The sequence below is a fragment of the Dunckerocampus dactyliophorus genome, chromosome 12 (genome assembly GCF_027744805.1).
Source record: "Dunckerocampus dactyliophorus isolate RoL2022-P2 chromosome 12, RoL_Ddac_1.1, whole genome shotgun sequence".
In the NCBI taxonomy this organism is placed as follows: domain Eukaryota; kingdom Metazoa; phylum Chordata; class Actinopteri; order Syngnathiformes; family Syngnathidae; genus Dunckerocampus; species Dunckerocampus dactyliophorus.
In genome coordinates this window covers 6,966,239-6,983,514 of record NC_072830.1, presented here as the reverse complement: position 1 = coordinate 6,983,514, position 17,276 = coordinate 6,966,239, and the positions used below count along the sequence as shown (strand labels likewise).

General features: G+C 44.2%; 2 protein-coding genes across 9 annotated transcripts; one reads left to right on the top strand and one right to left on the bottom strand.

Annotated features, from left to right (window-relative positions):
• Positions 1–98: 98 nt before the first annotated feature.
• On the bottom strand, positions 99–3,209 carry eif3k (eukaryotic translation initiation factor 3, subunit K). Its single transcript, XM_054794993.1, has 8 exons — positions 3,033–3,209; positions 2,515–2,613; positions 2,307–2,427; positions 2,083–2,157; positions 661–727; positions 464–541; positions 266–391; positions 99–191 (listed from the first exon to the last, which is right to left on the bottom strand). Exons 1-8 carry the CDS (start codon positions 3,092–3,094, stop codon positions 160–162), a joined length of 660 nt encoding a protein of 219 aa, XP_054650968.1. The 5' UTR covers positions 3,095–3,209; the 3' UTR covers positions 99–159.
• A 1,213-nt stretch (positions 3,210–4,422) lies between these two features.
• LOC129191012 (mitogen-activated protein kinase kinase kinase kinase 5-like) lies at positions 4,423–17,197 on the top strand. Of its 8 annotated transcripts, none has more exons than XM_054793932.1 (32): positions 4,424–4,591; positions 6,311–6,368; positions 6,453–6,543; positions 6,619–6,683; positions 6,849–6,904; positions 6,992–7,039; positions 8,104–8,146; positions 8,239–8,311; positions 8,432–8,563; positions 8,652–8,714; positions 8,846–8,927; positions 9,891–10,007; positions 10,126–10,207; positions 10,399–10,451; positions 10,530–10,576; positions 10,670–10,714; positions 10,792–10,812; positions 10,882–10,927; positions 12,458–12,611; positions 12,933–13,030; positions 13,149–13,193; positions 13,556–13,634; positions 13,699–13,775; positions 13,856–13,916; positions 13,991–14,093; positions 14,158–14,276; positions 15,718–15,803; positions 15,899–16,076; positions 16,191–16,259; positions 16,330–16,416; positions 16,671–16,797; positions 16,894–17,197. In XM_054793932.1, exons 1-32 carry the CDS (start codon positions 4,484–4,486, stop codon positions 16,988–16,990), a joined length of 2,610 nt encoding a protein of 869 aa, XP_054649907.1. In that variant the 5' UTR covers positions 4,424–4,483; the 3' UTR covers positions 16,991–17,197. The 8 variants fall into 8 exon arrangements, with proteins under 8 accessions (XP_054649912.1, XP_054649907.1, XP_054649911.1 ...); XM_054793936.1 differs by having other exon boundaries at positions 4,425–4,591; positions 14,158–14,216; XM_054793931.1 differs by having other exon boundaries at positions 4,426–4,591; positions 16,188–16,259.
• Positions 17,198–17,276: the final 79 nt, after the last annotated feature.

Sequence of the window (17,276 nt, the reverse complement as noted above, 5' to 3'; positions counted from 1 at the left end):
ACTTATGGTTTGACTTAAAGTGCCATCAACCAAGATTATTACTATTTTGATTACAGGAGAGTTAAAAGTGACAAAAGTTGAGGAGGTGAAACTCTGACTGGAAATGATAATTTACTTTTATTGTGAAAAGGTGGTTTCATTTGTGTGTGTGTGTGTGTGTCACTGTGATGTTGCCATGATGCTGGACACGCCTGAAAGAAAAACACAAAGTTTACCCAACAAAAAGGCGCTAACATGAAGAAACATGAATTAATTTGTGACTCACTCTCAAAGTCAATCTTCTCCACGATGTTCTTGGGCTTGACGCTCTCCTCCTGGTTGAAGACGAAGATCTGTCCGTCCTCACTCTCCGTCCAGCTGTACTTGTTCATCCACACCTTCACCTGCGTGTCTGCACCGCCACAAAAAGGATGCGCTTCAACAACGTTGTTAAAGAAATGTGACGTGTGCCGTCTTCACTCACCTAACGGGTCTCCCAGCATCTCGGCCAGCAGGCGGCGCTCTATGGTCTGGTAGGTGATGCCCACCACGTGACAGATGACTACACACAAGCAGAAAGAAGACAGAGAGGTTATTGCTTGGTTGAAATTGTCAGTGCAGAGGAGCAACTTCACCAAGAGGTGTCACTGTGGCCGCCTAAGGATTTTCTCATTCACTTACACTTGCGGACCGAGTCTTCGAAACCCATAATTCCGTCGATGAGCTCCCTGTTCTTCTCAAGACTCGTCTGTGAGGAAGAGACACAAGTTTGGTCAGTTTGAAGGAGCAAAAAATAAATAAAAAAATCAGTCCAACATCCCTGACATTGTTCAGTTCAGCAAGAATCAAAAGTTTGTGTTTTGCTTTTTGTCTTTTTTAAATTTCAAAAGATGGATAAGGTGTTAAGAGAAGACTACAGACAGACTTGTTGTACGTTATAACTACTATTAACTATAATAACACGAGTAACAGTGGTTAACTTCTTTTTACACTTGTATGAGTTAATGTTAAAACGCACTTGAAAACACAGCCTGTACACTTAAAAAAGCTTTTATAATGGCCACAGTTTTGACCCTGGAACAGATTATTATATACAGATGATTATATACTATTAGTATATATTATATTATATTTACATTTACAGTCATCCCTGGCCACTTTGCACTTCCAATTTCTTGGCTTCACGCTACCATGGTAGGCCTGTCTCAATAACAAATTTTGCTGGTCAATAACTGAGCTACAAATTATCGTAGATAATCAATATGTGCAACATTTTTTGAGAATTTTTTTTATTAATTGTCATGACAGGTGTAATTCACATTTGAACCACTAGATGGTACTCAAGTATAGTGTACGGTGAGAGGTCTATATTATGCTTTTTCAAAAATACAGTATTTTAATTAATAAATCATACTGTTTCGTAGTTGAATACTGCCTATTATTACTTTTAAAAATGCATATTTCAGCAACGTTTACATATTTTTGACTAAATGAAGCATGTTCATGCATAAAAATGGCTAAATGAACTAAAAAACAAATATAAGGCATTCAGAAGATGCGTTAAAGACGTGATGTAGTATTATACACTGGTCACTAGGTGTCAGTAATGTTACTGTCATGTTCCATGAGACACACAGGCACCAGACTTGAATGCCGAAACAGCAGGTTTGAATTATCTCAAAACAGGCACATTAATTCCTAACATGGCACACATAACCTACGGCAAACTAAATCTCTGAAGCCCCAACGTCACTTCCTGTCCAACACCAGAACATATTTACAGCAACACACGAGTACGAGTCTTATTTATGTCTTATTTTCTGTAATTATGTATACTATATTGGGTAATATGAGTGTAAAGATGATTATAGGGGTATTATTTCATGTCTCCAGTGGTCTAACAATGCTAAAAAAAAATGTATTTAGAAGGTTGTAGACAGGTTTATATGCTCTAACTACAAAAATATTCCAGTTATAAAAAAAAGGAATCCTACTTTGCAGAATTTCAGTTAATACGATCGGGTCTGGAAGCAATTAAACGACAGATTTACTGTACATTATTTCCAATTGGGAAAAAAAATTCTATGCATCTGTGTATCGTACCCAGAAGCTCTGGAAGTGGCAGGTCTCCAGCAGGTTGCCCAGGTAGAGGATCTGCCTGATGGGGTGCTCCTCTTGCTGTGACACAGTAGTCAAGGAAACCCCCGCCCCCATCCAGAAAAAACACCCATCTACTCACACACACATTCTCACACGCACACATGCATGCACACTATGACAACAACCTGTCAATAATGTTATGCCAAGTTGCAGCACAGAGAGGATACGTGTGTCTGGTCAATCATGCACTTGCAGAGGGTGAAGTCGGTGTGTGGCAGGTTGGTGAGCGCCTTCAGCAGGATCTGAGAGGTCACGTTGGTCTGGAAGTAGGCAGGGTTGAACTGGTAGCTGCCGGAGACACGCGTGACGTCACCGACTTTTGTCAACACAGGTCAAACACAGCACCGATGTGACATGTTAGCGTTTACAACTCACAGCTTCAGCACGGCCAAGTTGGCCTCCAGGTCGTATGCATTTTCTCTGGCTTGTGTTTCCACGTAGCGCTCCAATGTGGCAAGGTTTTCTGGGTTGTACCTGAGGTTCGGTGTGACAAAGTAAATAAACACATTTGATTTTAAACAATACTTTGAATGTATCTTATATTGGCTTTTTATGAGTAAATGTGTTTCAATTACAGAACAGAACAGGCAGTACAACAAGTACAACGGAGAGACAACCTGAACATTTTTACATTTCTTGTTAAAAAGTCAGGAACCTCTCACAAACATCCATCTTCAACATATGTGATGCGATCAGCTCAGCTTTCAGAGCTTTGACATAATTTATACATAAAAATGTTATAACGTGTTGCTATAACATTACTGACACTGAATTCAAAGTCACAGCAGGCAGTGTTGGGCGTTCCAAGCCACTGATTAAACTTAGCTCGCGTTAACGTTAGCATCCCGCTAACGTCCACTTAGCATGTCGGCTAGTTTAGTAAACATTCGTACCGATCGATTCCTCGTAGGAGTTTGCCCACGTTCGCCTTCATCTGCTCAAAAGACGACGACATTTGGTCCGAACAATGTTGGCAAAATATTAGTTGGAAAATACTATTTGAATCCACACGTGAAGCAAGCAGAGAAAGGCACCGGTGAGGGAGAGATGGCCGGAAGTGAAAGAAGGACGGACCGGAAAGAGATACACCAACAGACCGGGGGTTGAAACCAAAGCCCTCGTGGTCCGAGCTCTAGTTGTCTGGAGAAATAAAATCGTTATCAGTAAAACAAAGCGAGCCAAATGTATTTAAATATTTGACAACTTCTTCAAAAGAAAGCTTTTAGGCGGAAGTGTTGCTAAATGTACTGTAGTTCTAGACATTGACCACTAGAGGATAGTAAACCACAACAAGCGTTAGTTTGAATGGCAGCATACTAGTGTGCACCAGTGGGTTATTGGGTTATTTATGCATTTAATCAGCGTCTCATTCCTGTTGCTAAATAATTTACAGGCTTGAGCGTTTAAATTCAATAACTAAGCAAGGAATTGATTCATGCCAGTTTTTTGGGGGCGTTTTTCTACCACTCACAAAACACCACATTATAAAGCATCAATGGCACAATATGACGAATGGGACATTGCTGTGACTTTCTTGAAGTGTACATTTCATGACTAAGAAACCTTGTGTTGCTGCTGCCATCACTGGGTCACACATTGTGTCACACGTAGGAGTTGATAGTCCACTGGTTGAAAATGAAAGTGTAGGCTGGTGACCTTTTGGCCCGAAGAGGGCAGAGTGAGGATAAATGTCGTTGGTTCAGTTGTAGATCTACACTCGGCACAAAGTGCATGCTTTCTTTGCGCCTTTTAATTTGGTGATGTGATAGATTTGAATCTTTTTGAAGCTGCAGTAGATGCATTTGATGAGACTATCTCAGGAGGCAATCTGCCATCCTGTTGAGTCAGCTCACATCCCAGGTCACTTCACTGCAGGAAACATCGGGTACACACACTATGTGCTACAAGCAAGCAGCTAACAAAACAGATGGGATGTGACCATACTAGCAAAATTAAGATTATAAAATGTGACGCACACTTTTTTTTACATGCAAAAAAAAAATCCCTGTAGGTGGATATTCAGCTGCTGCTGAGTGGAAAAGCTTATTTTGGGCCTGATTCAAAAGAAGAATAGGGAAGCATGAGTGTCATTTTTACTCGTAATGTGCGCCGGTGGACAGGAAAGCCTTACACACACAGATTGTGAAGCAAATTTGCATTAATTCTGCAAATGAGCAGATAAGGAGGGGGAGTTGTGGAGGGAGTGACTGATGTGACAAACAGGAAGGCGCATGTGTGCATATGTGTGTGTGAGTGTGCGTCAGCAGCTTAGCTTGCCTCTTCATCTGCTACCACAAGTGTGTGTGTGTTTTGTGTGAGTGTGTGTGAGTGACCATTCTTCAGCATGGATGTCCAACATGGAGCCACTGGGGATTTCTCCACCAGGAACCCTCAGGATGACTTTGAGATCCTGTTGAGGGTCGGATGGGGAACCTACGGGGACGTTTACAAGGTCAGCTGGTGGTTGAACATTTCGAGAAACTTTAAAGGGGAAAGAATTTGAATATGGAGCACTTCCACTAACATAGGAGGCAACAATCAAACATTAACATGGATAGCAAATGAAGGAATAATGCTGCCATATAATAATTCAAATATCTAATTACATTTTATATAATTAATTATATTAGTTAATTATAATTCTTAATTATAATAGTTATTAACTACAAATATATGTACAGTATATTCACGGAGAAATGTATTTTATTATCATTTATATGTATTATATATTTATACATTAAATTAAATTAAATTAAATTAAATTAAATTAAATTAAATTAAATTAAATTATAAAAACGCATACAAAGAAGATTGATTGATTTGTCGTCCCAGCTTCTTTGGTGCGATGTGCAGCCCCGCAGGAGGAAGTGGTTTAGCAAGAACTGAAAGTATTCTTGTTAAACAACGACGAGCATTCCACTGCACCTGAGACAAAGCACTATGCAGTTCTCTAGCGGAAAATACAACTGTTGTTTGACGCGAACCAAGCCCAAGACTCTTCAATGGAAGTGGTAGCAATAACAATTCCAATTTCTGGTCAAATACACCAGAAAGACGTGACTGAAAAGTAATATGCACGCAAAGTGTACATGCAGTCGTCCATGCAACACTGACACAAGTACACACTATCTAGCGTGTCTAATGGCGGCATCATTGAGCACGTTCAAGCTCCAGGTCATGTCCTGTTTCACCATTACAAGCGTCACTCGCGGTATCAAGCTGAGCCGAGGCCAGGTCAACCAGCAGCTCAGCTTTGCTTTGAGAAGATGGGGGCTGCGTATCACGAGGAAGTGAAATGATGAATGGATGTGAAATGACAGCGTTAAGATGCAGAAGAGCAGAAACCAAACATCTTATCAGTGGGGTTTTGTACGGTTGCGCAAGTCATTTATCAGGAAAATCTCTCTTAGTGTGGATTTTTACACTGCTTCAGCAATGTTATGAATGGCACAGACGACACGACAGAACTCCACAGCTGAGGTCATACTTTAACTATTGAACACATCCTACATACACTGCATGCCCTTGTTGCTAGGCAGAGTTTATAGGGTGATGCAGGGTTTTTTACCATCTATTTTTCATTATGAGATCCATGCAGAAAATGTCAAGTCCATAGACGGTAATCCCTCTCCATTTGGTGCTTTGAATTTCCCAGCTTCACACTATCACGGTTTTTCAAAAATATATGAATTAATAAGTCATGCTGCTTGGTGGTTCAATATGGGCTGTTATTAGTCCAAAACTATGCAGTTTTAATAAAATGTTACCAATTTTTAATGCGTTTCCCAGCATAAAAATGGCTAAATTAAGTAAAAAACAAATGTAAGGCATTACATATCATGTGATGATATGTAGTATTCTACACTGCTCACTTGGTACTCTAATGTTGGGTGAGACACACAAGCACCAGACTTGGTCGCCGGATTGCAGGTTTGAATGATTTCACAGCAGGCACAATAATCCCTAACATGGGCTACTGATGCGGCAAGCCAAAACTCAACACTAAACCCCAAATGTCACTTCCTGTCAGGCCCCCCACTCACCTCCCCTTGCACCAGAACACATTTATAGCAACACACACGAGTACAAGTCTTATTCATGTCTTAAATGTCTAATTTTCTACATAGATTGAACTATGTAGTACTTGTAGTGTGTGTTTTTGTGTGTGCAGGCGCGAAACAAGCAGACTGGAGAGCTGGCAGCCATTAAGATTATCACGATGGAACCAGGTGAGTAGGAGACGTTATTATAGTAATAATAATAAGTGTATTTGTAACACGTTGTGAGTGACAAACATCTCTGTGTGTCCACAGAAGATTACTTTTCCACCATCGAGCAGGAAATAGTCATAGTTAAGAGCTGCAAGCATGCCAACATTGTGGCGTATCATGGCAGCTACATAAGGTGAGAGTGCGTCTCCCCACGTTCATCCATCTGCTGATTCATTCGTTAACCAACACTCGGGCTTTCTTCATATAGTGCTAATAAGCTGTGGATCTGCATGGAGTTCTGTGGGGGAGGCTCCCTGCAGGATGTCTATAGTGGTACGTGTGAATATCAAGTTTATACTGTAAAGGTGTGAGGTTCCATACATGTGCCCCAACTCGACTTCATGCAAAACATTGTTCTGTTATTTGACATTTGCATATCCACACTGTGCATTCACCGTGGATGCAAATGTCAGTCAGATGCTAACTTGTCTTCCGCAGTGACCGGCCCTCTGTCAGAGCCACAGATCGCATACATCTGCAGAGAGATGTTGCAGGTGCTCGCACTCGCATCACACACGTTTGTAAACACTACACTAAGCCTCCAAATGTGCCACAAAAACGTATGTTGTGTGTGCGACCAGGGTCTGGACTACCTCCATGCACAGAGGAAAATCCACCGAGACATCAAGGTACTGCAACTACTGCAAAAATCAGTGGCGGGCAGTTGGGGCCAGCAAGGCCTCTTCTGCTGGACTAAACACTTTCACAAGCACTGACTTACGTTTACATTGTAAATTCTAGTATTTTCTAGTGTCAGTTTATTCCCAACTGTCTATTATCTTCTTTTTGTAGTGTGCACTGCTCCAGTCTATCTGCCCAGGGCCTTCAGAGTTAGGGGTGCTTGCCCGATGTCATTTAAACTATCAGCAGTGGGGCTGTTTCATTAACCAATCAGGTTTACGATTCACCTCACAAGGCCAGCTAGCAGGCGTACAGTAACGTCAGGATTTTCTCCGTCCTCTGGTTGTTTGAGCGGAGCAAAACACTGCGAAGTTCGACAGGCAAAAGGTGGCAGTAATGCACACCAAAAATTACTTCCCAACTTTCCCGACTTTCCTGAAAAAAAACGTAAGCTAGCTTGTCTCAGACCAGGAAAGGGTTTGTTGGCCACTTCCAGACCGGTGCTTACAAGCAGTACTGCCTTAAAGCCTCTCAGGAGCATATACTGGTGAGTTTTGATGTTTTTGTCATGTTATTAGATAAATATTAATTCTGAGCAGCTCCAGATGATGTTGTAGTGTAAACGTTTACGAGGTGTACGCTATATTGGAACATAAAGCGTTAACTGGGTTTTCTTGCTTTAGTAATGATGGTATTCATCCCGAGGATAAGCGGCATAGAAGATGGATGAATGGATGGTATTCCTCCCAATTCTTCAAGGCCGTGCATTGTTATATTGCATTTTTGTATATTATTGCTGTTTTGTATGCTTATGACATGATAGTGGTGGTATTAAAAGGTGGATTAGGTTGCTTAAGTCCCCATTGAAGGCCCAGGTTCCAAATTACTTGCCTTTTAAGCCCCTAAATGCAGACGATGTGGAGCCCCTCAAGGTTCTATTCTTAGCTTATTTTATCCTTTTTTTAAAAATCTTCCCATATAAAATTCTCTCTCACTGATGATTCTCAGATGGATTCTCTGCTGGAGGTGTTTTTCAAGCTCAGACTTTTAGCTGTTTGTGTTTCTCTTCCAGGGTGCCAACATCCTCCTCAACGACCAGGGCGAGGTGAAGTTAGGTAAGCGATGCCAAAAGGAACTTAAGACAAATCACTGGACAAAACTCTCGCTATACAGTGTATGATCATAGTTTGTCTCCCCTCTCGTGCAGCCGACTTTGGCATCTCCGCCCAAATCACAGCCACTCTCGCCTGTCGCATGTCCTTCATTGGGACGCCTTATTGGTGAGTTCCCCTCCAAACTACTAGTCAGGAAATGTTGTTCCTACTGGAGCCTCCTACTAGTTGCATTGTCTGGGCTTAAATTTGTCGTCTTTGTACCTGCTGTTCCCCTCCTTGCCTCAGGATGGCGCCAGAGGTGGCAGCAGTGGAAATAAAAGGTGGCTACAATGAGCTGTGCGACATCTGGTCGGTGGGCATCACGGCAATCGAGCTCGCAGAACTGCAGCCGCCCATGTTTGACGTCCACCCGCTGCGGTACAACAAAAAAAACCTCAAAAAGTTGTCATGCCTGTGAGTTCACAGGTCATCTAGACATGAGTGCGTTTTCTTTTGTCTTCTGAAGAGTCCTGTTTCTCATGTCCAAGAGTGGCTACCAACCTCCTAAGCTGAAGGACAAGTCAAAATGGTAAATACGATACATTTATTGGCCGTGGAGTCCCTCAAGGTTCGCGATATTTTCCTTCGATCGTACTTTGTTATTTTAGCTCTGCAATGTTATTTTCTCTGTGACTTTAAGTCCTTCTCTCCTGTCTGCAGGTCGCCCACGTTCTATAACTTTGTCAAGGCAATGTTGGTGAAGAACCCAAAAAAGAGACCCAGTGCCTCCAAGTTACTCTCAGTCAGTAATGGTCACACATCACCATGTTCTAGCACTGACTCTTAGATTTACAGTCAACAATTAATACAGTGGTACCTCGGTTTTAATTTCCCTCAAAAGTTTACACGGAAACCAAAACGTACAAAAATCATCGTTCCAGACACCCCAAAAATATGATTTACAGAAAGCTTCTTGGTGGAAGGGCCCCCGGAGGTGGATGGGATCAGCCTGGAGTTCCTTAAGGCCCTGGATGCTGTGGAGGTGTTGTGGTTGACACGACTCTGCAGCATCGTGTGGACATCGGGAGCAGTGCCTCTGGACTGGCAGACTGGGGGGGTGGTCCTCCTTTTTAAGGAGGGGGACTGGGGGTGTGTTCCAACTATCGTGAGATCACACTCCCCAGGTCTATTCAGGGGCTCTGGAGAGAAGGATCCGTCGGATAGTTGAATGTCAAATTGGAACTGTGGACCAACTCTCCACTCTGGGCAGGGTCCTTGAGGGTCCATGGGAGTTTGCCCAACCAATCCATATGTGTTTTGTGGACTTGGAGAAGGCAAGATTGCGGGTACAAGCAGCCAAAATTAGTTATTTCCGTAGGGTGGCTGGGCTCTCCCTTTGAGAAAAGGTGAGAAGCACTGTCATCCGTAGTCACACTCAATAAAAATGTGACAACAGTGAGTCAGCAATGCATAGGGTGCTTTGTTGGGCATTTGATTTTGCGGAACGATACAGTACAGGGTAAATGGAGTAGTTTATCACACGCAATATTGGACGAAACCCGACAAAGTGTACAAAAACCGAGGCGAAATTTTGCAAAGGGCATATGAAAACCAAGGTTTGATTGTATTAACATACAGAAGTCAGCTAGTAGCTAATCCTATTGAACAGTACTGAACTAATGAACAACATTATGAGTAAGAATTTGTATTTTTACTCTCCCGCATTTGGTAAATCACCGCTAACTCTTGCCTTGCTACTCCACAGCACATATTTCTGGCACAGCAGTGCCTGACCCGGGAACTGACTCAGGACCTCCTGGAGAAGTGTCGACACCCGGAAAAAGTCAAGTTCTTCCCGGCGACAGAGGACGACGACACAGAGGTCGAACTTTGACACTTCATTACGACTTGACAGGCTGTAGATTTATTCCTGTAGGGTGTCTTGTTCCTTCCAGCACGAACTGACTCCATTTGGGATTGTGTTTGTTTGTGGATTGAAGGTGCCTGTGTCTGGATCACTAAAGAGGATCCAGTCGATCAACAAACACAGTCGAGCAGAGGGGAAACACTCTCACACAACGTGTAAGAAAGCAGACACAAAATCACGTATAAATTTCAACACCCGAACAGGGACTGATTAAAAATCTGATGCTCCAACTAAGCTACCCAGGCTTACAAAGATGAAAATGTTTTTACATGCTATTGTTGTCATACGTATAGTGAAGTATAAGATAAGCAAAACATTTACCTGTTACCATGAACATTGTGAACAGTGGAGCAGATCTACTCTCAGAGGCCTGTGAGGAAACAAACAGCAGATACAACAGTAAGAACCTTCATATATCACACCGAAATCAGAGTACATGTTTATACAATGTCGTTCTCTGTATTGTGTTCTGTGCAGCTGACGTCGTCAGGTGGTTCGCATAGCATCAGCACACATCCAGTGAGGTATTCCCTTATACACACACACACACACACATACACGCACACACACCATCACATTGTATGATGTGCATTTAAGAGTGTTTATTTGTGCCTCAGGGACGAGGACACCGACTCAGACGACGACTATGACGATGTGGATGTGTAAGGAACTGCGTCGACACGGCCATTTTAATGTCATGTAAAATGTATCATATGCCTTTTTTCTTGCTTCAACGCAGGCCGACCATGGCGGACACGCGGTACAACTACACAAATGCTTCTATTCCTGTACGTTGACTTTTGAAATGACAAACCATTCTTTCCCACAGAGTGACGATGCCAGCCGTCCAAACTCCGCCCCCACTTCCCCCAAAGGTGAGCAAACAACAGCAGGGTTTGTGTTTATTACAGTGACAAATTATAGTTTACATACAAGGAATCATGCTGACATATGATGGTTAAAAGGACAAAAAAGTTCCAGTGAATAACTTTTTTATATACTGTAAATAAATGCTCCAATTAATGAATCCACTTCATGTAGTTTTTTATTAACACCACAAGACAGTAGTAGCTGCATTTAAAGTATCATGGGCAGCCTTATCTACCTCTGCATGCGTTTTAAAATGTAGGCTGCGCTACTCAGCTGGCGGCGCAAAACTTCACCGGACTGGTGGCAAAACAGCTCATTTATGGCCACTCTTCCCGTAGAATGATACCATCTTTGGAGGGAGAGATGTTAGGACATTGTTAGAAGCAGACATGAAGTAATGTCCCAAACCAAACTTCGCCTGTCTGGTGGCAAAACAACTTCTTAATGCCCACACTTCCTGTGGAATAAGACAATGTTTGGAGGAGAGATGTTTGTTGTAAGCAGAGATTAGGTGAGAGCGCACGCCAAACTTCGGCTGCCTGGTTGCAAAAAGCTTGTAACTGGTCACCCTTCTTGTGGAATGGGACAGTCTTGAGGGGACAGATGTTAGGACATTCTTATAAGTAGGTGATGGTTGATGGCACAAACCAAACTTTGCCTGTCTGGTGGCAAAACAGCTTGTTATGGCCACTTTTACCGTGGAATGAGACCATCTTTGGAGGAGAGATGTTAGGACTTTGTTGTAAGCAGATATTAGGTCAGCGCGCACACCAAACTTCGGCTGCCTGGTTGCAAAAAGCTTGTAACTGGTGACAAATGAGACAACATTTGGGAAAGAGATGTAAGCAGACAACAGGCGATGGCGCAAGTGAGTATTGCTATGACCGCTAAATTGGAGAGACCACACAACCCTTATACAAACACGTGGCACAACATAGGACAGCAGTTTCTTCGGACCCAGAGTCAGCAATTAGTTTGCTAAAAGCATCTCTCCCCAAAAGACTTGGGCATTAATGAGCTGTTTTGCCACCAGACAGGCGAAGTTTGGTTTGTGCCATCAACCATCACCTACTTATAAGAATGTCCTAACATGTGTCCCCTAAAGACTGTCCCATTTCACGGGAAGAGTGGCCATTAACGAGAAGTTTTGCCACCAGGCAGGCAAACAACCTATTATAATGCACGACGGTTGTTCAAGAGCCACACCTGGCAACAACAAGAGGACACACACCAGAGACATAAATAGGGAGACTCCACATGTAAAACCTTTAGAACTGAAGAAGCCTTTTGGATTAAATGTGAAATATCTTCACCAAGCAATAATAGTTGCATTGAGTCAACCTCCATGGATTGTAATTCCTGTTGAAGCCACAAGGAGGAGGACAGAGGTCTCACACACAAATGCAGGGGTGTCCAAAGTCAATGTTATTTGTATGGTGATAAAGTCAAAGTGTTCATTATTATTTTTATAAAGGCAGGAGTGATCTAATGGTACCTAATGAATCATCCAGCGAGTGTGTTTGTTGTTTGTGCAGCCCAAGGTGCGGTCGAGCTCAGAGGAAATCGTGTGGGTGGAAGACGAGCGGGGCTGCAAAGCGCCTTCGCTGTGCGTTCCCTCCCCTCTCATCAGAACCTCCAGTGGGACACACGTGCGGCCCGCTCTCCACCCACGAGTGATGCGGCACACAGGTGAGCCGCTGTGACTGTAGTGACAAACTTTAGTGACCTGCGTGTTGAATTTAGTGATGCTAGCGAGTATTCAAGTATGATGTCAATCAGTGGCGCAGCTACGTGGTGGCCACGGCCACCGGTGGTCACTCTCCGGCCACCTCACTGGCCATCTGAACAGTTCAGGTATCACCATATTGCCACCCCTATGTGAGTAATGGTCTCACCTTGGCCACCCCAATGAAAAATTTCTGACGTCAGCCACCAAGCCACATCGACTCTTTTCATTTCAGCTGAACGTGGATAATGTCAAGAAAATGTGCGCGTGTGTGTGTAATGCAGAACCCGTGTCCATGCTGTTGAACAAGCAGTTGCTGGAGCTTCTCCCCCCTGAGTTGCCTCCTAAAGGCAGACGCAGACCCCAGAAGCCCCCCACCAAGGTACAACAGAGTGTGTCTGTCTTTTGGACTCATTCATTTTACACAAGAAAGAAGAAATCCTAAGTAAGTCTGATGTGTGTGTGTGTGTGTGTGTGTGTGTGTGTGTGTGTGTTCTCAGGAGCCTGCTGCTGCTGAGCGTGTGAGTCCTCTAGTGAAGCCTCTAGTGAGTTTGTTTGCTTCGGTGGAACCTCCAAAGTCTCCAAAAAGTGTGTCCAATTGGAAATGAAAGGATTGTGTTTGACTTTGGGGGCTCCACAGTATTATTATAGTATGGGCCTGTTAGTATGCTTATGCTAGCATTCAGCTGTTATTTCTTTGGTCCACGCACGTAAATAAAGATTGCCTGAACAGGGACTTGAAACCTGGACCCTCAGATTAATTAAGATTAATTACTACCGACTGAGATATCCAGGCACTCTGGCTAGCCAGTGACTTTACCATATAAATTCAACTAAGGTGGAAAAATGCCGCCATTCCATTACATTCAGCTGGTCCAGTCCAATGTCCTCACTTCTCCGTGTGCAGATCTATTTTAAGAAGATCTTCCACGGATGTCCTCTCAAAATAAAGTGCTCCACCACGTGGGAACACCCGGACACCAAAGGTAATGATTTAAATTCTTTTCAAGCTTCTGCTTTCATGTTTTTGTGCGTCTCTGCTGCCTCCAGACCAGCATCTCATCCTGGGAGCAGAAGAGGGTATCTACACCCTCAACCTCAACAGCTCAGAGGCCACAATGGAGCTGGTAGGACCACTGTCATGATGGTGTCTTGTGCACCATGTGGTCCTCCGCTGGTGATTGATTGCTCTCTTTTCCTCCACAAGTTGTATCCTGGGAAGTGCACCTGGGTCTACAGTGGCCACAACGTACTCATGTCCGTGTCAGGTACGTCTTCATCTTCAAGTGTCCCCGGAGATGCTGAGAATTGGGCCTCGGTGACATGTTTGCTTGTCCTCCAGGCAAATCCTCTCAGCTTCACTCGCACTCGCTAAAGGAGCTGTATGAGCAGGCTCGGAGGGACCAGAGGATGGTGGTGCTGCCCACGCATCGGCTGTTGCCGAGGTGACGCCGGATGCCGCGCATCCCCGTCTCTACCTCCGATGTTAAATGTGTTTTCTGTCTTCAGGAAGTGTGTCGTGACGTGTAAAATACCTGACACAAAGGGCTGCAGGACCTGCTCAGTCGGTACGACCAAATACTACACACAAGTGATTTTTCGTCTTTCTGGAGGTGTCGCACTAAAAGGTGGACCGTCTCACGAGGGCTGAAGTCTGTCTTACGTGATGCACCTTTTCCTCCACACGATACCGACTTGGCTCTTTTTTCATTGGTTAAAAGCAGGGACTGCTATGTACCATTTGTAGTGCATCGAGACGACACCAAAAACACTTGAGGATGCACAGCAAGAAATGACGACAACAAACGCATATATTGTCATGTCGTACTCCACAAGCTCCGCCTGGCCGCAGCGACCTGCTTTCTTTTAGCCTGACCCATCTACGGGGTAGTGTGGCTAAGCGGTCTAAGGTGCTGGATTAAGGCTCCAGTCTCTTCGGAGGTGTAGGTTTGAATCCCACTGCTGCCGTGTGTGCTTTTTCCCCTGCAAAGTACACATACCTTACTGAAATGTATATAAATGTGTCTCCTTACTGAGTAGTAAACACTGGAGGTGCATTTTCTCCTCCATTCTGTGTCTTCCAGAAATACAGTCGTGGCCAAAAGTTTTGAGAATGACACAAGTACTTACTATGTTGTTGTGACTCTGCTGTTCCCCACGCCACTTACTTATCAATGTTGCCTTTGGAAAAGGCATTGTTTGTCAGTAAACTGTTTTGAGATGTTGTTTTAAGTTTGCTTTCGGAAGTTGTTTTGGTACCATTCTTTATTCATGGCTGTTGTTCTTAGGCAAAATTGTGAGTGAGCCCACTCCCTTGGCTGAGGAGCAACCCCACACATGAATGATTTCAGGAGGCTTTACTGTTGGCATGGACTGTTGGTAGCGCTCACCTTTTTGTCTTTTCTGGATGCCCCAAACAATCAGAAAGAAAGTGATTTTACCCCAATCTCCAGGAGTCCAATAACTGCATCTTTTGCAGTATACCAGTTTGTCCCTGACGTATTTCCTGAAGATAAGTGGCTTCTGTGCGCCCTTGTTGACACCAGACACATCTTCCCAAAGTCTTCGCCTCACTGTGCGAGCAAATGCACTCACACCTGCTTGCTACCATTCGTGAGCAAGCACTGCACTGGTGGTGCCCCGATCCCGAAGCTAAATCAACTTTCAGAGACAGACCAGATGCTTGCTGGACTCTCTTGGGCACCCTGAAGCCTTCGTCACAACAATTGAACCTCCCTCCTTGACGTTCTTAATGATGTGATAAATGGTTGGTTTAGGTGCCATCCAACTAGCAGCAATGTCGTCTATATGACTCTGGAGTTTATGCAAACTGTCATCATAACAAGTGAGGCAGCAGACTTTGTGAAAATTCAGATTTTTGTCATTCTCCAAACTTTTGTCCATGATTGTACTATCTTGAAGCAGAAACTGAGCAGAGCCAAGCTGGTACCGTGCTCTGGAACGTCTCCCCTGCCAACCTAAGAGACACGTAAACATTGAAGACAAAAGAACAGAATTATGGGAAAGAATCGTCTGTTATCTTTTAGTTTTTTGTCTTCCTCTTTGCAGCTGAGAATTTCCTGTGCTGTGCTTTGGAGTCCAGCGTGATGCTGCTGCAGTGGTACGAGCCCATGAGCAAGTTCATGCTCATCAAGGTGTGCTTGGCTGGAATATTGGCGGACGGGTGGGGTGGGGGGGTGGGGGGGTGATCAAACAAACAGTCTCAGCCTAGTAAACTGTCAACTTGCAGCATTTCGACTTCCCACTCGCCAACCCTCTGCGGGTGTTTGAGATGGTGCTCGACCCTCAGCAGGAGTACCCGCTGGTGTGCATAGGGGTCACTTGGGGGTCCAGCCCCGGCCTGCCTGCCACTTTAGAGTACATTAACCTCAACTCCAACACTTCCTGGTTTACGCATGCTGACGTAGGTGAGAGCAGACACAAGAGCCTCTTGGAGATTACAAGCTTTGTTTGCGTGTTTGTTTGTCACTGATGATTCTACAGTACGTGCGTGTGCATGTGTGTGTGTGTTCTCACAGCAGAGAAACACTGCCCAAATGTTGTACAAGTCAACCAGCTGGACAGCAGCTCACTGCTGGTCCTCTTGGAAAGTAAGTATATGCAAATTATATGCACTGCAATGTTTGTTTTGAATGCTTACACAATTGTCCTCCATGGCAGGGTCAGTGCACATAGTCGACCTGCGGGGGGCGCTAAAGAGCAACTGGCAAAATGAGACCACCTTCCCTCATGATATAGAGTCTGTAGGTGAGTCATTCTGGAGGATATGTTAGCATCTACAAAAACAGCGCAAAAGGCGTTGTTTAGTTTACGGCAGTGGTGCCCAAAGTGCGGCCCGTGGCTCCTTTTATTAGCCCGCGGCACACAGTAGAAATAAAATTAAACTTTAAAAAAACCCAGCAAACATTCATCCATCCGTCAGCCCTCCAGCACAGTCAGCAAAGGTCAAAGTCTGCATCCATGTTTGCCTGATGGAATAACATGACCTCTACTCTCTCCAGTGTACTTTGAGGACACGTTGTTAGCAGTGTGGCGTCACGGCTGGGTGAGGACAAGAAGAGGTGTGGCCCGGATGTTGGAGGAGACCACCGACCGCAAAAAGATCTACAGGCTGGTGCAGTCAGACAGGTCGATGTCATATACTGTAGACACTTTAAAAAAAAACAAGCTTCAGTCATTGCTGTGTCAATACTCCCAATAACCTCTCTAACCTTCTCTCTGCAGGATGGTCGTCATGGAGACGCACCTGACCGAGGACCAGTCGGGGCTGTCCAACTTGTACTTGCTGGAAATCGCTGAGAACTACGTCATGCTGCCCTGACGCTGCTGCCTGCTCAGAGCATCATGGGATACTTGATGCCTCCACAAAGGACTCATTGTGAAGGACCAGCACTTGACTGACTGATTCCAGGGGATGTCTGCCCGTGTTTATCCTCAGCTCAACTGCCTCCGTGGGATCCAAAACGACGTGTAAACTGACTTTTTCTGTCTGTGTATTGTCAATAAAGTGCTGCACTGACTGATAAAACTGTAAATGTCTTCCCTGCTGAATTAAAGAGACTTAAAGTCTATATTACCTTTAACAAGCTGACAGACCACCACAGGAA